Here is a 24,568-nt window from a genome sequence, read left to right on the forward strand (position 1 = left end):
ACAATTGGCAGTTACATAAAATTAATATTTTCGTTAAGTTTTCTTAAATCTAATTTTCCACGCAATTTCTTGATTTTTTTCTTTCATAAGAACCTTCTCTTGACAATAACAAACACAACAAAAAAAAAATCGGCCCAACCGTTCACGCGTGATGGCGCGACCAAGGGAAATAGGGATTTATTTTTTGTATATATATATAGATGTTACTAGTTAAAATTACGATTATGCTAACAGAAACCCAGAAATATCTTCCCTAACAAACCATCTATCTGTCACTTGCGGTTCGGAATCCAACCGTTGAGCAATAGTCCTGAAATAATATCCCTAAGTAGCGGGGCCGGTGGAGTAAACACTGGAACTAATTCCATTGCATGTGATCTTTAGGTTCGGTTTCATTGCTTTTGTTTTATCCCCCGTTGTGCAGTTAGTCAGCAAGTATTTATACCACATGACAATTTTCCGTTCAAATATTTACTTTTCGTATTGGCGTCTTTACTGCTCCGCTCTGACATTTACGATAGTTTGATTTGCAGTTTCGGTTGAATCTTGTTCATTATCCGTTTTGGGTTTTGAATGTGTGTATATTTTAGATTTGAACAAAATGTCTTGATAAATCTAATTATTTTGGAGCTGAAATACTTTAGTAGTGGTCTAAGAATTATTCATCGAATTAGATAGAGTTGATGGAAATGATAATAAGAAAGGTTCAGCGTGCACAATTTTCTTAATTTAAATATTACAATGATTGCGCCGGAATAAAGTTCAAATTTGAATGATTTTTTAAATATGCAAACATTGAATGAGCCGCGAGAACAATTATAGGGATTAATTTGGATTTGATAGTACTATAACATAGTAAGTTTATTGATAAAAAATATTTTATGTTTTTTGGCTACTAATCAAATCACCTACCTAAAATCTAAACCCTTGTTTTAGAACAAAACAATTGTTATATATTATACTATTCAAATTAATGTATCGGCCCAACGGTTAAACATATCAACTAGGCCTGATCTGACATGTCAGCTGACGAACGCATTGCCAGGGTTAAAAAATAAAAATATATATTATACAATTCAGTCACAGAGATTTACAACATCTAAACCACCCTACGACAGTAATTCTCTATTCGGAAGGGTAATTTTTCATGATCGAAATTCTGGCAACGATCCATTACGTCCCATGTCTTGTGGGATATATTTTTACATGCTGACATTACAGTTTCACAGTAATGTGCTCCTTGTATCGTTTTGTACGGGTTATTTAATCGATTATTCTATGAATCGATTGCTATTATAAGTAATCGTTATTGTGTCGACTTACGTGTTTTGATCGGTTGGTGGTGTACCATCAGGTTTCTCATGTACTTCTACGACGTTCTCTAAAACATCTGTCAGCATTTCGTTAATTACATCAGGATTCTCACGTAACATTCTTCCACACGATTGCCTCTTATCTCATGCAATCCGTGGTTTATTGTTACAGATCTAGAGTTGAACCGCAATATCTATATGATGCGTTTGTAAAAATATTGTTCTTGGCATGGACGGTAACGTTGCGCACGTTTCCTCACGCTAATTAGTATTTATGCGCGTGTGTAGCACCTGTTATTGTATTTACAAGGTACATCTGTTATATTATTTATTGTTGATTGTAGATCGCAATAATTTGCTCCAGAGCTGCGCGAATTGTGTCACGCTTATATATGATTTTGTTCATGATCGTTTATAGAAAATTGCGACGCAGTGGTTAATCAACAGTAATATTTTAATCTTTGAGATCTAAATTTAACAGAAGGACTCATGGAAGGAAGAATTCATGGACCTCTTGCTGATAATGATAAAAATCCAAACTGTATTTAAAGATTAAGCAAGTTGATGAGTCCCATGTCCTATGATATTTACCTTAATGAGACGGCGTCTGTTAGATGTAACAAGATAGGCAATAATGATACAATCAAGGTACGCCTTCGCTTATAATTGATAGAAGCCAATAAAATATCCATTCAGCTATATTTTTATTGTCCTCTTTTAATTAATCAGACCGTCCGATATAGTTTAATGTGACTTATTGCTTTACCTTTGTACTAGTCTATTGTCTCAATCATGTAGACGTAATAATACCTATTGAAAAATCTGCTACTGATTTCATTTCTGCTCTTAAGCACCCACAACAGCAGTGCCGATACACTGTTGTATTCCTGGGGCTGTAGCCGAGATGCCTTTCCACAATCGTTAATGCTTACGTTGTGTATGAGAATTCAAAATCCTAGCGATAAAATTATCGATTGGATTTGTCATTCCCATATTATTTCTATACTTTATTAGCTTCAACGATGCTAAAAAGGCATTTCGGCTACAGTCCTTGCATTAAAACGATCTAACCAGTGTCATTACTGGTTTTCTGAAACTCTTCATTTCATGTCGACATGGTCGTGCGCCGTGCCATACAAAGCCTAACATTCCAAACTACGTAACTTCATATATTTAACTGAATAGATTATAACTGTGCTATGTCTTTTTCTTTAACCATCAGTCGTCAATCAACATCGCCGATCCCGCCACCGTCGACAGGCGGTACTCTACCCCGCCCTGGCACCAAGCAGGTGACGGTGACCGTCCAGGAGACGGTGGTGGAGCCGGCGCAGGCTCAGCAGCAGCCGCCGCCGACGGTCGCGGTGGTACGCCACCATCACCACGCCTCCAGCGCCACCAAAGAGCTGGATGATTTGATGGCGTCGCTCTCTGATTTTAAGGTAAGTTTTTAAGATTCTGTTGGTTTTTGGTGTTGTCTCACTCCACTCTTGGAGTTTGAAGGAAAGGTTTGTCGTATAAAGGATGCGGAATCAGGTTAGCATATAATGTTATTCGTATGGTAGCAAATTTTATATAGGTCTGGAGACGATTGGACGCAGTGGCGGTCTTAACCATCGCAAGGCTAAAAAAAGGGCCCCGATTTCAACAATTTCGTAGGAGTCTTAAAAGTCTTTAGCTAAGGCACCCTCGCCCTGTCGTGGCCCTGGGCCTTATTTGGTTCGGTCCTCACAACCCCTCTCCTCCCGGCTAAGGTCGCCATCCATATTTCTTAATACATCAAAAAATCTATGGATGAAGTCCATGACACAGCTTGCGAAAAGAAACTAATGTAGCATACCGAGTACTGATTCAGAGCCCAAGCTGAACATCCCAAAATGTTCAATGTCGGTCACCTTTTAATCATCAAACCTGGAATCGTTTCGTACAATGCACAGACGGACGCGACGTCAAGAAATTTGTTTGAAACTATTGTTATTGTGTAAAACTTGACTTACCTTGATCTTGACTGGATTCTGGACGTAACATAACGAACGGTACCGATTTAGATTGTCTGTTATATTCTGTGACGGATGTTTGAATTGTTAATGGAGTCTGTTTACAGAATATAATATATATTATTACAAATGGAAATCAACGAGTAACTCATGAATTGTTCATACGTTGAACTGAAGTTCTTATTGCACAATTCTTTTTGACACGACAGGCAATTGTCCCGTAGTGAAAAAGGCTACGGATTTAAAGATTCGATCTTGGAACAAAAAGAAAATATATTTTGCTAACATTTGTTTGGGAAAGTTATTTGTGTCTCGCATACTCAAGACTAGTGGTTAAAAAGTACATGTACTGTTAGCTGATAGCTAAATTACACTGTAAGTTTTTGAATCTTAGATGAGTTTTGTATTTCAAACCTGTAGTCTTCGCGTCTCGGAAGCACGTAGCGCCAGTCTCCACTCTTGCCAAATAGCACTCATTAGTGAAAATGACGCCATGTTTAATACGAGTTGACGGGGCTTTAAAGGTGTACAATATCCTGCCAAATCGCACCCACACAAAGGGCTTTTGCTTTAAAATTTCTGCCAAATATGAACAGACGGCTATCACTAATTGCTTCTCTGTTTAGAAATGTAAAACTTAGTACAAGTGAAGAGTTCTCTGACAATGTTGAAGTTCAAAACGAGAAAAATATCTTGTAGGGATGGAATTTGTGATCTGTTTTAAAACTTCTTGCCGCATCTTTAGAGTAATATAGACGCTTTATTCTCTACAATGGAAATTCGTAATGCGGTCGTGTTACGTTATCTTCGTAAAATTAGCGTGGAATAGTATTCTGTATTCTAGTTTCTATTGTCTTAAACGCGACGCGATGCGTTAGGTGCTCGTTAGGTACCGTCAAACTAACGTGTGGCATAGAGAATAAGGCCTCAGTTCTATCAGAGTGTTTATGTAGTTCTAAACAATCTATATGATACCGAAATTAACACCTTTCATTCGAGAACTCTGGGAATTCTGGTATTAGGTCATATAAACCAAAAGTTATTGACTTTCGATCGATTCATTTGCTTTCATCTCTTCAGCTTCAACTAATAATGTTTTCATTACACCAATATAAATAACTGCGAAATCAGGTTATAATCGTGGTTTGTATCGAAACTTTCCTGAACCTGTCTGTTTAGTCTTCGATATTCCAATCAAAAATCAATTTTATTAGTACAGTGTTTGGACTGGTGGTGTAACGGTTCGCGGTTTCAACGTAATGGATATGTGTTTCGGTGGGTGATTTATTGTATGTTTACTTGTGTATGGATTTTGTAGAACAAGGTTATCAGCGAAGTGTGCGATAGGTGAAGAGATCGCGGTCGCTGCGGACTTGCCAAAACGACACTTGACCTGATAGCTAACGTCTGTGCCGACTACCGTCTCATCCCAGTGTTTATACCAGCCGATTTGTATCAGATGTTTTTTTTTTTCTTTCATTCATGATCCGCGTGTCTAATGAATAAAGTATATTTATAATGCGGTGCGGCTCGGCGCGAGTTTACGGCGACCTGCGCCCGTAGTACCGCGAGGTGATCGTGAATCGTGACGCGGCGCGCCCTACGCCCAGTGGCCGCGGACGGGCAGCTGTCACGGCCACCTCGGCACACTGCACTACACCAAACTCTTTCCCGTTTATTATAATATTTACAACTCGCCTTTCTTGGTCCACGGCTATTTCCAGCCGCGGCAGAAGCCGACGCTCCAGCGCTACGGCCGTCCTGTTCGCGCGCACACGCCGCCACTCGGCTAAAGATAGTCCCGAGCGTTACATCACAACCGTGGAGGGGACGACGCGAGCTTATAATATTAGAGTACATAGAAAAACATTTCACTCGGACGGCATTCGTTCCGAACCACCGCGACCGAGAGCATAGCTTCTGTACGTTCGCGTGGGGTGGCGATCCTTCACTCCGGCTTGCCGCTCGGGCTCGGGTGCAAGTCTGCGTGGAAGGTCGAAACCGCACTTTACTGTTTTGTTTTTGCCGTCGACTCGAAGGAAAAGGCAAAGCAGTGGTACCATAATTGTTTTTTGTGCAGGTCAGTGGCACAGGCGGCGAAGGCGAGACCTACGTGCATCGCGAGAAGCGTGCCTGGCAGGAACACTACCGCAGCAACCCGCGCCAACCAGAATCCGCCTCTCTGGAGCATATGCTCGGATCTCTTCGGGCAGACATGAGCCGTCAAGGAGTACAGACCCCCCAGAAGGGATGCTGCAACGCGTGCGAGAAGCCCATCGTCGGACAGGTGCATACGATTAACTGGACTTATGGGGATCAAAAAACATGAAACCCCAAGTTTAGCGATTCAGTGCAATTTGGATTCGAGTTTGTGATCTTATGTGTGTTGTGCTGCAGGTGATCACCGCGTTGGGTCGCACATGGCACCCTGAGCACTTCACCTGCGCCCACTGCAACCAGGAGCTCGGCACCAGGAACTTCTTCGAGCGCGACGGCAGGCCGTACTGCGAGCCGGACTACCACAACCTGTTCTCGCCGCGATGCGCCTACTGCAACGGCCCGATCCTCGACGTTAGTTGCCGGACAATAATTAACTCAAATAATACTAAAAGTGTTAGGGTTAAAGCATAATTTCCTTTGCAGAAATGCGTGACAGCGTTGGAGAAGACGTGGCATACAGAGCACTTCTTCTGTGCGCAATGTGGGCAGCAGTTTGGTGAGGATGGGTTCCACGAGAGGGACGGCAAGCCGTACTGCCGCGCCGACTACTTCGACATGTTCGCGCCCAAGTGCGGCGGCTGCAACAAACCCATCATGGAGAACTACATATCCGCGCTCAATACACAGTGGCATCCAGATTGCTTCGTCTGCAAGGTTTGTATCAATGAGCAATCGCTGTGTCTATACAATATGTGAATTAACCCGAAAATACGTCAGGTAATGGAGGTCTTACTAACCGTGTTAAGGGATAATGTGCATTTGGTAAGTTTATTTATGGTTAATTTCAATCACACAGGACTGCCAAAATCCCGTCAAAGGTAAATCATTCTATGCCATGGAAGGAAAACCAGTATGCCCCCAATGCGCAGGAGTCGACGAGGAAGATTAAGGGATGACCAATATGACCCCCTATACCACTCTCAAAACGGATGCCCTCCCCCCATTTTATTTTACAGCTATGCTCGCCGAGTGAGATGAAGGAATGAATCGTAAACATGACACAAACACAGATGTTATACTCTTAAACACACACATGACAAACACACAAACTAGCTTACTTAGGGAAAAAATTATTGTAATATATTTTTGTAAAGTTATTGTAATTATAAGATTTATAATAAAGAGAACAAAAATGAAAAAAATGAAAAAAATAAAAAAATGAAAACATAAACAAAAACAAACAAAAAAATATCAAACATAATTTTGAAAATAGAACGTCGCGAGACCGCGGCCGCGCCCTCACGGGTCGCGGCTCAAGGTCACGTGACGCGTGGCAATGACCTCTTATCATTTGCAATGTTATGGTTGAAGGACGCATGAAAAATGCAACAAAATTGTATAGGAGGTCAAGTGCTAGGCATATAGGGTTTCCCGTTCGACTGCCGAAGTCGGTCGGCTATTTATATCCGGGTGACGTCACGGGCGTCACACCGGCTGCTCGTAATCAGGCCGCCATGTTTATGGGCCATTAGATTGGACTTTATTTTTAATTCGCTAATATTATGCTGTCGTTAAGCAATTTAAGGTCAACGGCGACCATCATTTGTGAGCAACGCCCCTTAATAAAAATTATTGCCATAGTTATGATCAAAACATCTAAACCTCATACAACACACATTTTAATCTAACCTAACGAAGTTAAAACAGTTTTTTGACATCTATAGAGAGTCCCTCCGTAGCGAGGTTTTAATTGATTTTGTACCGAATGTGACGATACATTCGCCTCGTCACTTGTTGTAATAGAAAAATGTTTGATGCATCATAGACGCATAAATTGCCACTCTGCTAACCCTTTTAGGGATGGACTTTGTGGATAGAAGATTTTGTATGATAATTAGAATTCGAAAAAAACTAAGGTTCAACTCATCAAAAACATGTTTGCTTTTCCACTCCAGAATAACTTTTTTTAAATGTAAAAACTTTAGAGCCTAATTCAGTAGTCAGCAACGCGGCTCAAACCCAAATTTATTTGGAGTTTGCTTGGAGTCTAATTTTTTAATTAGCTCTAGACAATGAATCAGTAGTGTATGAATTTAAAATTGACACAAAATTAAAACACTGCGCGAAATGTTGTATATATTTTCCACAAATGAGACGTCTCCGTGGACATCGTCCAAACAATAATTGTCCAACAAATGTGAAATCAAGTATAATAACAATTTTCCAACAAATTCTCCAATGAAGTTGTTTATAATATAAATTGGGAATAATTGATTTACAAATGGTTTATTTGATTATTTGTAGCCGTATTTTTGCAACTTAGTTATTATTATCTATACTAAAATTATAAAGAAGTACAAGTTTGTGAATTTGTATGTAGCGTCAAATCTCTGGAACTACTTAACCGATTTTAAAAATTGTTTCACTAATAGGAAGCTACATTACTCCTGAGCGCTATAGGCTTTTATCCCGGGAAATTATAAACCGGGACTTTTATCCCGGAAAAACTTTTTCACAGGCGAAGCCGCAAGCAAAAGCTAGTTGATAATATACTGGCGAGATGTATTTTGAATATATTAGTGAACGCAGCACCAACGATTTCCTGCATCAGTAATTGTACTGGACCTAATTAAATCAAATGGATCAATTTATCGCTGTTTAAAAATACGATCTCAAACGCTTTTTTGAATATTGACCAATCAGAACAATGTTATTTTTGACATGATTACAAATGACTTCTCTGATTGGTTTATTCTTGAGAACGGATCAAAGATTAAGTTTAGTAAGACTGTTTGTCTAAAATAAAAATATTTTTATAAATCCACTAGAAAGAAATTTAACTAAGAAACTTTTGTATAGATGATTATCAATTAACAATGATTTTGTATAGGCGCTGCGTGACGTCATTGCGGTTATGTTGCGAGCGTGCGAGGGAGATAGCCAGATGTTACATATTTGAAATATTTTCTGACGAATTACGACCGTGTTTTATATATTCTATGTCATTATTCCTGTATGCATTAGACTGCCTCGGTGGCGTAGTTGTATTGCATGTCCGGTACAATAGTGCTCTGAGGCCCTGGGTTCGAATCCCGGGTCGGGCAAAGTGATATTTGGGTTTTTCTGCTCAGTATCAGCCCGGAGTCTGGAATTTGTGCCCGGTATGGCGATAGGCTCGCCCCCTATCACATCATGGGACGGAACATACTTGGCGAAAAGTGGGAGCCCTAGTTGCGCCTCTGCATACCCCTTCAGGGATAAATGCGTGATGTTATGTATGTATGTATGTATTATTCCTATAGTGTTCACAAAATCAAAATACCTTCTAAAAATAATGGTAGGTCTACACACATATGACCTAAATCAAATACAGCGGTCTACTAAACACTGAAGCTAACAGTGCACAGATCGGCCATATGTACAACGCGCAAGGACGGAGGCGTTTGTCTAAACATTATCTACCAAAATAGATAGTTTACGATAGTCACTTTGATATGACGATCAAAGAGACACCGACAACGCAAATATAAAAACATCCGTATAAATAATATATCCCTTTATTGTATATTTTTTATATGTTTATATTATAATACTTATATTTTATTGTGTTATTGTTCCGGCTGTTTATAGTTCCTTAATTAAATTTATTTTATTCTATAATTTAGATTTTGAAGACTAAAATAAACCTTGTAATTCTTTCTCTTGCATACTTACACATACCACAAAGAATTATATGTTACTATTTCTTATAAACGAAATATTTAATAAGCAAATAGATTCCTTCATCTCATTCATCTTTAGATTCTTGACATATAATATGTAAATTAGTATCTACAAGTATCAAAGCGATTAATTTTTTTTCACTTATTTCATCGTAAGACTACTTCCAATAAATCTACTTCTCACATGAATATTATATTATCAGTCAACTTATTACTCATCGTGAAATAGTTATATTTTTTTTTATTAATATACCATATTGTCCATTCCAGGAATGCCGCGAACCATTCCACGGTGGCTCGTTCTTCGAGCATGAAGGTCAGCCGTACTGTGAGACCCACTACCACGGCAAGCGTGGCTCCCTCTGTGCCGGCTGCCACAAACCCATCGCCGGACGCTGCATCACCGCCATGTTCAGGAAGTTCCATCCGGAGCACTTCGTCTGCGCGTTCTGCCTTCGACAACTCAATAAAGGAACGTTCAAAGAGCAAAACGACAAGCCGTACTGTCATACATGCTTTGATAAATTGTTCGGATAAAATGGCGGCGGCAAGATGACGGACAAGATGGCGAACGTCACGTGATTGCAGTTTATGGACTTTGAGATGTTAATTACTTGATCGTTTAGGCTCAAAATTTTAAGGTGTTTATCGATTATTGAAGTCGATAAAAGACTACCGAAAATAAATATAATCGAGTTCATGCAACGCCAGTTGTCCCATTTCCCATTATCGAGTATCGATATTTGAAGGACACAGCGTTACTTCCTATAAAACATTTGCGGATAACTCAATGTGTTCACTTATCCACCTTTAATAATGACAGACATATTTTATCAACACCAGAACGTGATAAAGCACTCGAAAATATTTCGACATGTCAATTCGACATATATTTGTCGATAAACAGGCGTAATTACCGAACATCGCGAACGAAGTCTGACAGCTAACTCCACCTGTAAACACTTCCATTTGTAATGTTTTATTTAAATCGATCATAAGTAATTTGTACGCGATATTGTCTCTGAGTCATGTAGCCACTGTGATTAATATTTAAAATTTAACCGCCAATTAAGGCTACATTCGCAACGTTACTCGCATTGACCGAATGAGGGAACGAGAAGAACGAATGATAAAGTACGTGGTACGGACAGCTTCGAAAAAATCTAGTTTTAAACGTAGAATGTAGTGCATGTGATTACTAATTATATGATATTTACACTAAATTAGATAGATTAATGTTTCTCTTGAAAATTATCGCTAGGGGTGTCACACACGTTGTTAATATTTTAGGCTTAAGCGAAATATATTAATTGTCCGATGGTGGAGAAATTTTGGAAATTTTACGAAGAATGATAAGGGTATGTTGTATGTAGACGGAGCTAGCGCCATCTAGTAGCATACTAAACAATAAAGTTGGTTCTGAGATGGATTTTACGAATTAATGTTCATAGTTGGTACATGCAGGCTATCTACATTTAGCTGAAGTTATTTTATGCAGACATATTGCTGGCTCACTATTACAAGGTTCTATATTATATTTTTTACATAAATTGAATAATATGGATATCATAAAATTATATGGATTTTGTTTTTTGTAAAAGCAATCAATAATCCTGAATAAGAAATAAAAGGGACCCATTAATTAATGTCTTCTAATTTTTGCCAACATGAAATTATAAATCACATTATTCAACATCAATAAAAAATAACGTGTTGTTCCTGGAATCTGTATCTTAGATCTTGTGATGGTGAGCCGGCGATATGTTGCACTCATATGTCGACTAGGTGACCAACCATACTGGTGAGAAACTCGCTACTATGGTTCGTTCTGAACAATCGCATTTTGATTAGTCTAATGCTGCCACGATATACAAATGCAAATATTACTCTAATCTATAATAATTTAATCCGCATAGTATTCGGTATACTATTAGACCGAGATTTTTATGTAAAATATACGGTTTAAATGAATTAAAACTGTATCAACTACGTAGTCTCTTTGCTATCGATATGTAGTTCTTATACTAGTTTAACTAACAAGTTCTTGCAGCAATATATTGCCTAAGAACTTCCAGATTTGTTTATACTAGAGGATATATTTCAAGTTCTATACACGTGAGACTTTCCGCAAATATTGCAAACTTGATAATAAAAAAATTGCGGAATTCGGTTCATGCAAGTTTTATTGCATTATACTGCAATAAAAAGTAGACAACTTGCAGCCAAAACGGATAGCCTGCACAGACCCTCACGGAACCATATGTATTAAATAATTAAAATCCAAAAAGATCTAAATAAACTAAGGCCTTAAAGACTCAAATGTATCGTAAGTTCTAGAACGTTCTATACCCCTGCATCGCTAGCTCATACTTGCATTTTTATTTATACCATACGTCAGTGGCGAAGAGTCCACATAACCCGATTCCCTTAATTTATGTAAAATTATTAAATTTCTACACACCGTCATCATCATGTCAGCCGGGAATCGTCCACTGCTGGACATAGGCCTGCCCCATTGAGCGCCACAGGGACCGGCTCTGAGCCGTCCTCCATCCATCGGACTCCGGCGACCCTCGCCAGATCGTCGGTCCATCTTGGGGACCTGCCTACGCTGCGTCTCCCGGTTCGTTTTCCGTCTGCAAACCGTTTTTATACATATATATTTTTTATGCTTTTTTTTAATATGTCTTGTGTATCCTTCGTTAAAGGTCCATAAATAAATAAATATATGTTGTATCGGCCCTTCGCCACTGGTATAAGCTTGAACAACGTGAATAGTTGAACTTTATCTTCCATTAGAGTAAACGCTGTACAGTCATCGCTATTGTTATGTACCGTTTATATTTTTATTACAATTTGTGTTATCGCTTTAAGTGCCAAACGTTATAGCAGCCGATCACGAACGAGTTTTACAAATAAATAAACTCATAAATTTACTGTTATATTAATTATGGGAATTAGTTAAGTGTACTCAACATTTCCTGTTATTTATTATGAATTGATACTGGCAATATTCATCATCATCAGACACATAAAGTCCAGTGCTAAACATAGGCCTCTCCCAGATTTTCAAACGGACCGACGGACGGATATACCTGCCTATAATAATAATATAAGCAATATTTGATTTAAAGTAATTATTAGGCAATTTAAAAAAAATGGTCACACTGTATCGACCTCATGTTATGCAAGTGTGTGTAAAGTTTTATAAAATCAGTTCTGAAAATACTCAAACCTGAAGCCGATTACCTGAACATTTTCAGTTCGACGCAGCGCAGTTAAAATTCGTGTCTAAACATTATAAATATCACATCTGGCAATTTTTTAAAGAACTAAAAACAAGTGAAGTTAAAAAAACAAAATAAATAAAATCATTATAAAATGTGTTTATAACATTGCATAAGTTACATGAAGGTATTTTAAAGATTGATATCTATGATAAAATACTTATTGTTTTTACATAATAGTTGAATTCTTTTAAATTACTCGTGGGACAAATTGCCCGAGACTCGCCGAGCTTCCCCCTCGGTGTCCTAAATGCGTGCCTTTGATCCTGGCTTACAGGAGTTGTAGTGGGAGGTGTGAGGACAGTAAAGTCTCTTAGTATTATGTGACCTAGTTATACAACGCACTACACGATTGACGCCAACATGTTGCACGCAACATTAACCGATGTTGCGCAACGTTTACATCATATTGCCAACACCGCGTTTTTATGCGCAGTTAACACGTACAGCGCATATAGTAATAACGGAGAAATAATTTTCCTGTTGGCTAAGACGTTTTTTCCAGTTATATATAGATAGATAGATAATTCTTTATTGAACACCACATAAATAAAAGAAAAAAATAAAACCTATAAACAAAATAACTATAACAACTGCAACAATAGGCGGTCTTATGGCTAAGAGCGATCTCTTCCAGACAACCAGAAACGAAGTATATATACTTCGTTTTTTGAATTGGTTTCCTCTACGTAGTGGTATCTGAGTGTTCGTGATCGGCCGCCCATTTATATTATCAGTTGTACTAGTTAACATTGTGTATGGGTCGCTTTATCGTGAGATAAGACCGTAAACGCATGCACGTCTAAATTAAAACGATTTTATTGAATCTGTAATATTTTAACAAATATATTTAATGTTTTTTTAATATGCAGTTTTATTTTTTCGATATTTTTGTTTAGGATGCCACTGATGCCATTCTTTGCCACTTTGATCTAGTCACCAATTATGCGGGATTTTGCAATCAAACAAATTGATTTCACAAATTACCAAAACTTTCCCATTCTTGGTTTAGTTTGCTTAAGGCCTGACCAGAGACCTGAGCGCCTGGGTTCGACTCTCAGATTAAGCAATTCTTTGTTTTATTACTTATTACGAGTTCCACAAGTCTAGATGTCCCATATGGGAGTAATGTTAATGGCGGTCGACCATAATAGCGAAAGCAAATATTGCAGCATGCATGAAAGCGTGTAACCTTTTTTTGTTCAATTGAAATTTGAAAATCGCGTATTTTTTTGCTTTCGCCTTGCCTTGTGGCAACAAATTTAGAGTACGTCGCAGGTGATCATTCACAAAACGCCACTGGGGAGTGGGATAAGGAAAGATGAAGAGGAAAATAAGATAATAACTAATTGAAACAACACCTAACACGATTTCCATCGATGTCAAATTTGTGCAAACATCATGATAGGTCACTCATGTAATACATCTGCAAACTGTATTAATATAATTTGAAATTTAAATTAATGGTGTGTTGATACAGATGCAACGATAATATGTATTTCAAAATATTACATCTATATCGTTTACAAGCAATTAATAAGATCTTCAATCCTCATATTTGTTTTATTGGTATTAATTTCTAAGAGATAATTCAATTGTTATATATTATCGATAGAGAAAGCGCGCTGCAACCACCGATAATTGACTATAATAAACTACCCCCAACTTGAAATTACAAAATAAATGAAAAACAGTGCTGTATTTTGACTTAAATCATTAATACAGCTTATACTGAGTTGGTTACCTAACTGTCACGGTGGTGAGATGATGAATGTGGTTGATAGGTTTTAAATTTAAGTAGTTATATCATTATAATTATATTTTGTGTTTTCAATTCTTTGGTCACTGCTGCGACTATAAATATTCTTTCTTTCTTCTATCAACCTGTCAATAAATCTCGTAATGTTACTTCCATTAATTGCAACACCTAGGTTACCTCTAATTGGATCGGAAAAGCTATTGCACAATATTTGTCGACAGAATAAAATATTAGTTGCGGGCGGGTTCTCACATGAACTTTTCTTAAAGGTAAGGCAGAACCGGAAACAATCCTTAAAGTTCAGCTTGAATGAATATTAAATGTCACGATTCTGATGCAATAAGGAGCACACCTTTGATGATGTCATTAAACCTGTCTAGTGTGCAAAGGCCATGATAATGTGACTTGAATATGACACGCGATCATAATGATATTCAAACACTAGCTTTAGCTCTTGGCTGTGCCCGGAATAAAAATTCAATAATAGTGATCTGAGTCAAATGGACGATCCATTTGGTTAAGGAGGACTTGTTTTATTTGTTGCTATAGATATAAAGTAATTTTATTGTATTAATTTTGAATGCGAATTAACTATTCAGCACTTAACGCCGACGCAATATTTTTACCAATAATAAATATCATAAAACATAAAAAAATCCGGTTTAAAAATCTCTCTCTAATAGGTAGATACATTATTTGCACGTAAAAACAAAGTACCATTATCCTGTGCTAAAGCAAGCTACATTATCCACGAGTGCTATTATAGGAATGAAGACAGTGCGTGACCACGATTTTCTGGTCTAGTTGCTGTGTAATCAAGTCAATCGTGTGACTTTCATGTGACCGTTTCATGTTATAACAGATGTCGCAATGCAGCTGTGTAAAAGCTGTCACTAGCCCATACTCGTGTCTCCGCCCGCTACTGGGATAAAAGTAGCCTATAGCAATCAGAGATTTTAGCTTCATATAAGTATTCAGAATGAGAGTAGTTTTAGAAATACTTAGTTAAAAAGTTTAACAGAAAAATAAATTAGCTCTATCTAAGAAGTTTATTTATTTTATTTGAACAACCAACAAAGCATACACCATTCAGTTATCTGTATTTAGACTATAGAATCATAATATATTAATAAGAAAATAGATAGCTACTTACCCACCTAATTATACTTACCAGCTGAAAAATATGATTCCATATACTTGTAGACCCACCTTGTAGAGTTTTGGAGCACATCTTAATGAAACGAGACTACTTTTGACAATTAATATTCATAGATTTCCCAAAACCATACCAACAGTTTAGATAGAGACGCCATTTCGTGGCATAGTTATTGAAAGCAAAAGCTGGTAAAGACCAGAGAATCGAACCCGTGGCCTTTCAAAAAATCATTAAGAATTAGACTTCACGGTAGCCATTTATCGCATGCAAAAGGAATGTAAAGTAGGTAATCATATTTGTGGCTTAAAAATCTAGAGCTTTATAATTTTTAAAACGAAAACACTGGAAATTGCATATTATTATGATAATGTCGGCCAGAATGATAATTATTTATGGCAGCCGCGTTCATCCATCATTTATTATCTATAATTATTGTCGGTATATTTATTGTAGCCACTGAAATACTGTATGATTATACGAATATTCAATATTGCTATCTATACTAAGTATATACAGTATTTTATAGTATAAATGGAACCTATATATTTTGTTGGTACAATATGGTATGGCATTTATTTTTATCGTCTGGCTAAAACATTTTTGTCCAGTTTATATAATTTAAAATGATCTCTATTTGCAATACTTATGAAAATTCTAGATTTCCTTTTAAAGTCTCATTTATTCCAAACATTAAATATTTGCTTCTTTGCATTATCATTTTTATTATAAGACACCAGTTAGGTACCACTCGTAAGATATTATATTCTAGAACTTGTTTTTCTACAATCATATTTACAAATGATGATAAAAATTTAAAGATACATAAGTGACACTTAAAAGTATGTTTTAAATATATATACTTACTTAAGTAAATAGGTTTTCTGTTATAGAATACCATAGTTTACAGAAACAGTTGTGTTAGGACGACAGTATAGAATGGTCCTAAGATATTTGGAAAATAGTAGATTAATTTAAGAAAGACATAAATTTTAGATTTTATTATTGGGATAATAACAGTATAACATATACAATAAAGGAGAGAAAAACAAAATATATAAAGAAATATTATGCCCATTGTGTCAACAATGGGAACCCTCATTCAGCTCCTTGCTGCAGTACCAGCATGACTGATACTGCAGTGCTGATTTTCAATGAGGAACCCAGGTGATGTTTTTACTTTTCTTATTTCTGATACTATGCTTGTGATTAAATTTTGACAATACAGCTGTCGGCGAACAACTTGACCCATCGCTCGTAGAAGTCCGCGGGGAAGCGCGCGTGGGAGCAGCATTATCCGCCAAACGATTGGTAAATATGGCAATTTTCATCTCCCACACTCGACTCAAGTCCCCCTTACTAGGTCAAGTTATTTGGCGACATCTATATCTTTGTCAAAGTAAATATAAAAGTAGGTAATGTCGATGTTAGATATTGTTCGTTTAGTTGAATTGAAAGTAAAACATCAATTTATATACTTCCGTGTTTTTGCTATATTTGATGACTAATAATAAAAGTGAAAAGAAGTAAGTATCAAAAAGAGAAATCTTGTTCCTGCCTTTATGATTCATTCTAAAGCATATCAAGGCTGTAAATAATTTACAATGAGCTAAATTTACCGTGTCATATCGAATTGATTCAAACTAATCATATTTACAATAAAACAATTACGTAAAGCGAGTGGAACGATAAGAAACCTTTATTGAATAAAGAGTATAGTTAGAAACAACTAATTTTATCACTTCCATACTTGGATATAAATACTTACTTCCCAGCTCATATCTTAGTGCGTTATCGAGCTATTATTGTTATCTGCAGTCATAAACCCATTATTATTCTTATGAACGGGATTTTTATGCTTCTAGGTATATTTTTGATTTGATTGATAGTTAATACCTAAATTAATCAAATGAAACGACATAATTTGACAGAATATTGTTTATTTACAGCACTTACTTACATCCCTACGATGAACTTATTTAACCACTTATACAAATACAAATTGTCATATATTAATTTGTCATTTACAATTAGATTCATAACCTAACCTAACCTAATCAGTCTTTGGTGGGAATAATTGTACAGAACGCCCGCGTTTTAAGCAAGTCCGGGGAACAGTTCTGAGAATGATTCGCACCAAAAATCTGACAAGTCCATGGAGTCAGATTCACTGAGGGGCGACGACAACGACTCGTAACCAAGATCGGAGCTTAGGCTCGTGTGCGTGGGAGAAAGGAGGTTTTCCTCCACCGATTTCGGTGAGAGACACATGGGCGACAGCATCTTCATGTCGCACTCCAGTGTAATGCCGGAACAATTGTCCGTAAGGTGATTAAAGTCTGTCTCAATTTGCACTGGTGTTACTTCTTCCACTATTTGTTCTTCGCACGGCACTTCTATTGTGATACAGTCGTTGGCTTCGTCGCAACTCGCGTAGAACATGTCTCCTTTATCATTATTTTCTTCTTTGATTTGTACTGTGTCCTGCGGCTCAGTGACGAGTATGCTCGGGAAGGGATGCGCGTAGGAATGCTGCGACAATATCCTGTCGACGTCATGTTTGATGTCAACTACAACACCTTCACCGGATTCCAGTTGCTTTGCTGCGGGCCCCACCACTTCAGCTCCTTTAGGGCACTCTCTAGTGTCCCTGACTGTGACCTATTGACAAACATAAATAATATTGAGTTTATCTTTTTTTAACTATTCCCACAACTTAATTTAATAGTCTACTACGTAAGTATATGAAATGACAAATCTTGTTCAGGTAACATATTCATTAAATTCAAATAATATATTAATGTGTTTAAATTTCCAGTAACTTCTAAGAATATTAAGACTTCCCGTTATGAAAACGATATCGGTAAACCCAGGCCGATAACAAATCTGACAAATAAAACCTCATTAACACGGCGATAAAGACAAAAATAAACGAATAACTTCTGCGTTAGCAACAAGTAAAAACCCTTCACAAATCTACTACATTATAACAATCAGCAAACTGTACAACATACATTTAAGGAAACTAGCACAATGACGTAATACAGAACAACAGTTGCATCAGGCCACTTGTAAAGTAGGCTGGGATTTCCTGTTGAGTTCTACATATATTTACTATCTCGTATATTCGTCTCTTAAGATACCTACAAAATATTGAATAGTTTGAGCACCCAGGTGACTCAGATGGCCCACCAGCCGTGTTTTCGAAATGTTTTTTTAGGCGTTTTAATGTAATTGAAACACATGGCGATGTGTAAATCAACGAAAACCCGGGCCGTAAAGTATTGACATGATTGGATTAAAAATCAAAATAATTCCAAAAACGATTTATAGATGGAGCTTTTCATAAATTAAAATGGATTCTGCTTGGATTCATGATAAACTTACATTTTGAGCCGCTCCTGTAGCACCTGCATCAATTTCTTGGAGGAGGGAGTCTGCAAGTTGATGGAGTGTGTCCAGGTATTCTTCGGAGTCGAGGTGAGCGAGGATGTCTGCGAGAGGAGACACATCGCCATCAGCAGGCGCGCCACGCGGATCGCCGCCGGATGCCCCTCCTTCTGCTGAGGAGTTGACTCTGCTGGTCTCTGGGCATCCGGGACGGTCCGCGTCGCGGCCTCGCTGCGAAGCGCTGTGTTCTCGCTTAATAGTCGCTCGTTCAACGCCTTTAAGCTCTCTATTTCACTGATAAGTTTGTCATTAATTTCCTTGAACTGCTTAATTTGTATTTCCATTTCATCCATTCTGGCTTTCTTTCTGTCTCGCGAGGTTTGCGCCGCCACACGATTTTTTAATTTCCTGGTAAAACAAGAATGCGAATGTATTTTACGTTTTGTTTAGGTACAAAACCTCTAAAAAGTAAAAAGAAATCTTTCTAATATATTTAAAACTGTTTATAGAAGTTAATCATAGGTAATAATTAAGCAACACTATGTTGTCAATAATTAATATCAAGGTCACATATTTTCGTTTGTCTCTTTCTATATTAATACAATCTCCTTTCAATAAGTAGAATGCAATTAAGACAAAACGCGGAATATTCCAGAGCCGTCGGAATGTTCGCGATTCATCAAATCACGACATTGCATCATTGTGTCTAGAGACATATTCAAAGTTGCAGATACAATGGAATAACTGCAGCATAACATACAAAACTCACATGCACGACATAAACGAGACTACACAATAAAACAATTTGTGTGATAGTGTAAATAGATGCTAATAGAAAGTCTCTAAATATATGAGCATCGGTAACTGTGCATAACGGCAGTAGAGTTCAATAAACGGTGATTATGTTGGAAGTTAGAGGTCATTACACATTACTGAATGAGAATTAAATTTTACAAAGACTTCGGTTTATTTATAAGCGATTTACTTTTAATGAAATTTTGAATATGTGGCAAGACGATCGAACAGTCAATGGAATTAAGTCAAATAACCTAAAATAAATACATGACACGCAAGCAATTAAATACAAGTTCAATGAGATACTTACTTTCTTTGCATTTTTTCCTCCCATGTCAGGTGGTCCAGCCGCCGTTTCCGCGACGGAGCCGGCGACGCAACGTCGACCATGACTTTGGAGTCTCCATCATCCACCAGGTAGTTGTTGGGCACCGTTATTATGATCGGAGCACTCATTTTGCCGTTTGTAAACACTCCGCGCACTTGAAAACAATTGACTAATGTTCCTTTATCATGCTACCTTGCTTTTTCTATAGTTATTCGCTAGAGTTCTATACGATAGTCCTCCGCGCGTAGACAACGTACGATTGCGTCGTTCATATTCAACCTCAAGATGAATAATAAATTGTTTTCAGGGGACTCTAGACCGCGTATGTGGTCATTTCTGATTGGCCGGTATTATCAGTAGGTGGATACGTCACTAGCTGATTGCGGGACTAAAAGAGACAAATATATGAATACAGTACATTAAAAAGAGATAGTTGATTTGACGACGTATTAGGAATTCCACGAAATGGCACCATGAGTAAGAGAGAGAAAGTAGAACATCAGTCTGGTAAAAGCAATATTATTTTGATCGATATTTAACCCAGACTTATTTCACCCCTTTCATTATGTATCAAGGCCTAACGGACAAGGACTTATATGAGAAACATATTATTATCGTGATAAAGGAAATATAATTATGCTTAATTTCGACGAATGAATCACCGGCTTCCTTTCTGACGTAATATTTTTATAGTACCGGTAAGAGACAACGACTATTGCAATACATGTATTTCGCAATGTTTACAACAATCTAAACTTAATATGTAAATCAACATATTTTTAATATATAAGTATAATATCTTTAAGTCTAAATTATAAATTAAGTAAATTTGAATAAAAAAATTACATCCGTAGATTATCTGCCACTTTAGGTAAATCCCTATTTATTGTAAAGTGGTAGTAACAACCTGAAAATAATCTGCACTCTATCTACCATACAGCATGATAAGACGGCTTGATTGACTCAGTCGGGCTAGGTAGTTACCCCATAACAACAAAATTGCGGAAATTTTCTAAAACTACGTGATTGTATTGGAGGTAATATTATTTACTTATGAGCCCCAGCCACCCCATATTACCGTCATCTCAAAGACTGTTTTAAAGGTACACAAAGAAATAATTACGGATGGTAAGATAGATCCTTCGTTGGCCCCTTATTAATTAAGCACCTCTATGATGATGATTATAGGCAGGGCATATTATGTATGGAATTTGGTGCCCGATCCACGGAACGATATATCTAGTATAAAGTATTCTAAAATATTTTCACGACCCTTGATGACTATGCATGTTATAAACATGTACGTGGCTAAACGACTTGTATCCATAAGCATAAAGTATTTGCTATCCGTCAAATGCAAAACTGTCAAGCGGCCATTGTTGATTTTCCATTTGGTAAATTTGTCAGATGTCTGATGCCTCAAATTCAAGTCATTGTAAAAATCAAAAAATAATAAAATAGGAGTAGGTAATAAATCCACGGTGTTATATTGTATCCGTTGATACTTAAGGAAAAAATGGCTTCTACCAGTGCGGACTCGCAGTCCAATATTGCCCAAAAGACGTGGGCAATGGCGAACAATATAGAAACCGTTTGTAGTGTAGACGATATTTACAGATACGATAAAAAGCAACAACAAGACATTCTCGCCGCTAAGCCATGGGAGAAGGAGTAAGTTTTAATCTACAAATTCTACATATCCATGCTCGTTAAATAAATAACCAAATACGTATACATTTTTTACAGTCCACATTTCTTCAAAGACATCAAAATATCCGCATTAGCGCTGCTAAAAATGGTGATGCACGCACGGTCTGGAGGCACTTTGGAAGTCATGGGACTTCTCTTAGGTAAAAACATCCATTTGAGATAATTTTCTTTCTATGGAAATGTCAAACAATGGCATGAATACAAAGTCAGTTGCAGTGGTTAGAGGCTAAAAGCTCTTTATTATGGAATTATTTCTATGTTTATGAATGAAGAATTAAGAAACATTTATACATCTTGACCCTAACCAAATTTATTTATTTATTTATTTATTTAAGGAAAACTTACAACTAGCATAACAAAAAGTAGTAAATATAACAAAAAAGATAAAGGTCAATTAAAAGTTTTCACAAATACAATACAATAATATAGAACAATAATAGGCAGATAACCAGCCTAGAGACCTACATATTTTAAATGTACATTACGATATGTGAAAAAATGCATTGCACAAAGTTTTCTTTAATTTAGTACAGTTGAAGTTAAAGAGATCAATATCAACATTAGAGGAAACATCATTGAATGATCTGCACGCTCTTATTAGGTACGAGTTCTGCCGATATGCTGATTTAGCAAATGGAACATACAAGAGGTTCGGTTTTCTAACCGTAGTACAAGGTGTGCGCAGTCCGATTTTGCTTAATAGTTCAGGGCTATCAACCGTGCTATTGAGAATATTGAGAAGATATGCTAGATCGGCTATTCGCCTACGCTCCTGCAATGGAAGAATATGAAATTTCTTACATCGAGTAAAATAGTCATTAAAATAATTGCCTGAGCGGTATTGCAAATATCGTATAAATTTTTTTTGTATTTTGTTATTTAATTGTTTACTTGTATTACAGAAAGAATTTTTTAAATAATTATGTAAACATGTTGTTAATATTAAAACGTTGTGTTTCAGGTAAAGTAGATGCAAACACAATGATAGTGATGGACTCATTTGCACTGCCAGTAGAAGGCACAGAGACCCGAGTGAATGCTCAGGCACAGGCCTATGAATACATGACTGCATACATAGAAGCCGCCAAACAGGTAAAATGTACATAATACCTTAACCATTATAATGTAATTGATCTATCCTAATTATATTTATATATTATACCAATTTCTGGTAATATGATAGTTTTAAACAGTACATGTAATCTGCAAATTCATTGTTTGTTGATCACATGTAACTCATTTAAACATTAATAATTATAGTGGATCCTTTGCATAAAACTTTAAACTACAGCGCCAAACTAATGTTACATTTTTAAATTTTTTATGTAAATTTTTTACAAAGGTTGGGAAAATAAAGGTGGACCTGTTTTTTCTAGAGAATTTTGCACTTTTTGCACTCCCTGGTAAACACAACCGTGTCAAACATACATATTTAATATGAATAGTTTTCAATGAATGACAGTTATTTTTAATTTAAATTACCAATTTGTTTACAGGTTGGCCGTCATGAAAATGCCATAGGTTGGTACCACAGTCACCCAGGCTATGGGTGCTGGTTGTCAGGCATTGATGTCTCCACACAGATGCTTAACCAAAACTTCCAAGAGCCATTTGTGGCAATTGTCATTGACCCCGTCAGGACTATTTCTGCTGGGAAAGTGTGTCTCGGTGCTTTTAGGACATATCCTAAGGTTTGTGAATTATTCAGCACATTTTAGATTTTAGTACTACAGTAGCCTTGAATATTCAAACATCGATTTTTATATAAAAAAATCATATTATCCATTTATAAAACTCCTTTTAATCTCCTTTTGTATTGTAGTTGAATTTACTTTTAACGCAATTTTTATTTACATTACGCCTTTTTTAAACAAAATACAAAATATCTTTTCTGTTTTACAGGGTTACAAACCTGCAAATGAAGAGCCTTCTGAATACCAGACAATCCCATTGAACAAGATCGAAGATTTTGGTGTTCATTGCAAACAATACTACTCTCTGGAAGTGTCGTACTTCAAATCATCCCTAGACAGGAGGCTGCTTGACTCGCTATGGAACAAATATTGGGTCAACACCCTCAGCAGTTCCAGCTTGATCACAAATGCTGAGTACACAGCGGGACAGATATTTGATCTATCTGACAAGTTGGAGCAGAGTGAAGTTTGTTTGGGTGAGTGTAAAATAATATATCAATATTTGTGGATTCTAAATGATACTATAATGCATATTGCGTTACAACTTTAATCACAAACAGAATTGGGAATAATGGTACTGCCTATTTTTAAACATAACATGCATGTAAGAAAGCAATACTATTGTTCTCCATCATAGTTGCAGTGAGACAATATCCTTTTCTATTCCTAATATTAGTAAATTAGGTACCAACATTTTTATACATTTAACATGCATGTAAGGAAAAAATACTATGATAATGTTCTCCATCATAATTGCAGCAAATTGCGATATCCTTTTTATTGTCGTTATAAGTAACTTTTAAAATCCTAATTTTAACCATTTTTGATTTTTCAGGTCGCGGCGGGTTCATAGTCGCCGGCACAGATCCTCATGAGAAGCGCACTGAAGACAAGCTGGGCAAGGCCACAAAGGATGCGTGCAAGACCACCATCGAGGTAATCCACGGCCTGATGGCGCAGATGATCAAAGACAGACTCTTCAACAGCGTATCCGGACGGCCTGCGCCACCCACACCCATGATAGAATAATTTAAGTTTTTCTAATGTGATTATTGATTAGTCAGTTTATCAAGCAACCATGCATGTGACTGGCAGTTTTGGTGTTCGTAAATGTTCCAGCAATGTTGTTGGAGTGATTTAGTTATTGCCGCTATATTGGTGATATTGTAAAAACCTTGCTGTAAGCCATTTAAGGTGTTAAATAAATGAGCTGATACCCTAATTAGTTTTGTATTATTCTTCCTCAGCCGAGTTCACTGT

At 36.9% G+C, this 24,568-nt stretch overlaps 3 protein-coding genes across 9 annotated transcripts in view; 2 read left to right on the plus strand and 1 right to left on the minus strand.

Moving 5' to 3' along the window:
- The window catches only part of LOC115450863 (paxillin), an 84,224-nt gene extending 70,938 nt beyond the window's left edge, over window positions 1-13,286 (plus strand). For 5 of the 7 annotated variants that reach the window (XM_030179034.2, XM_030179028.2, XM_037439489.1 and 2 more), the window contains 5 exons: window positions 2,536-2,755; window positions 5,391-5,597; window positions 5,708-5,881; window positions 5,954-6,184; window positions 9,463-13,286. In XM_030179034.2, coding sequence (XP_030034894.1) covers window positions 2,536-2,755; window positions 5,391-5,597; window positions 5,708-5,881; window positions 5,954-6,184; window positions 9,463-9,729 — 1,099 coding nt within the window. In that variant the 3' untranslated portion in view covers window positions 9,730-13,286. Of the gene's footprint in view, window positions 1-2,535; window positions 2,756-5,075; window positions 5,233-5,390; window positions 5,598-5,707; window positions 5,882-5,953; window positions 6,185-6,326; window positions 6,601-9,462 lie in introns of those variants that run through there. The other 2 variants (XM_030179020.2, XM_030179041.2) reach the window with 2 other exon arrangements.
- A 4,028-nt stretch (window positions 13,287-17,314) lies between these two features.
- Window positions 17,315-20,305, minus strand: LOC115450727 (X-box-binding protein 1). The gene is made up of 3 exons (XM_030178814.1): window positions 19,887-20,305; window positions 18,779-19,189; window positions 17,315-18,052 (listed from the first exon to the last, which is right to left on the minus strand). Exons 1-3 carry the CDS (start codon window positions 20,030-20,032, stop codon window positions 17,962-17,964), a joined length of 648 nt encoding a protein of 215 aa, XP_030034674.1. The 5' UTR covers window positions 20,033-20,305; the 3' UTR covers window positions 17,315-17,961.
- A 959-nt stretch (window positions 20,306-21,264) lies between these two features.
- Window positions 21,265-24,530, plus strand: LOC115451140 (COP9 signalosome complex subunit 5). Its single transcript, XM_030179359.2, has 6 exons — window positions 21,265-21,575; window positions 21,651-21,754; window positions 22,576-22,706; window positions 23,111-23,305; window positions 23,517-23,784; window positions 24,144-24,530. The coding sequence occupies exons 1-6, from the start codon at window positions 21,421-21,423 to the stop codon at window positions 24,335-24,337; spliced, it is 1,047 nt and encodes a 348-aa protein (XP_030035219.1). The 5' UTR covers window positions 21,265-21,420; the 3' UTR covers window positions 24,338-24,530.
- The last annotated feature ends 38 nt before the right edge of the window (window positions 24,531-24,568 follow it).

The sequence above is a fragment of the Manduca sexta genome, chromosome 17 (genome assembly GCF_014839805.1).
Source record: "Manduca sexta isolate Smith_Timp_Sample1 chromosome 17, JHU_Msex_v1.0, whole genome shotgun sequence".
Classification (NCBI taxonomy): Eukaryota; Metazoa; Arthropoda; class Insecta; order Lepidoptera; family Sphingidae; genus Manduca; species Manduca sexta.

Coding starts and splice junctions, on each gene's coding strand:
- LOC115450727 (XM_030178814.1), bottom strand. CDS start 20,032: ATGAGTGCTCCGATCATAATAACGGTGCCCAACAACTACCTGGTGGAT. Junction 19,190..19,886: donor GAGGAAAAAATGCAAAGAAA/GTAAGTATCTCA, acceptor TTGTTTTACCAG/GAAATTAAAAAATCGTGTGG. Junction 18,053..18,778: donor CTACAGGAGCGGCTCAAAAT/GTAAGTTTATCA, acceptor GTTTGTCAATAG/GTCACAGTCAGGGACACTAG.
- LOC115451140 (XM_030179359.2), top strand. CDS start 21,421: ATGGCTTCTACCAGTGCGGACTCGCAGTCCAATATTGCCCAAAAGACG. Junction 21,576..21,650: donor GCTAAGCCATGGGAGAAGGA/GTAAGTTTTAAT, acceptor CATTTTTTACAG/TCCACATTTCTTCAAAGACA. Junction 23,306..23,516: donor CTTTTAGGACATATCCTAAG/GTTTGTGAATTA, acceptor TCTGTTTTACAG/GGTTACAAACCTGCAAATGA.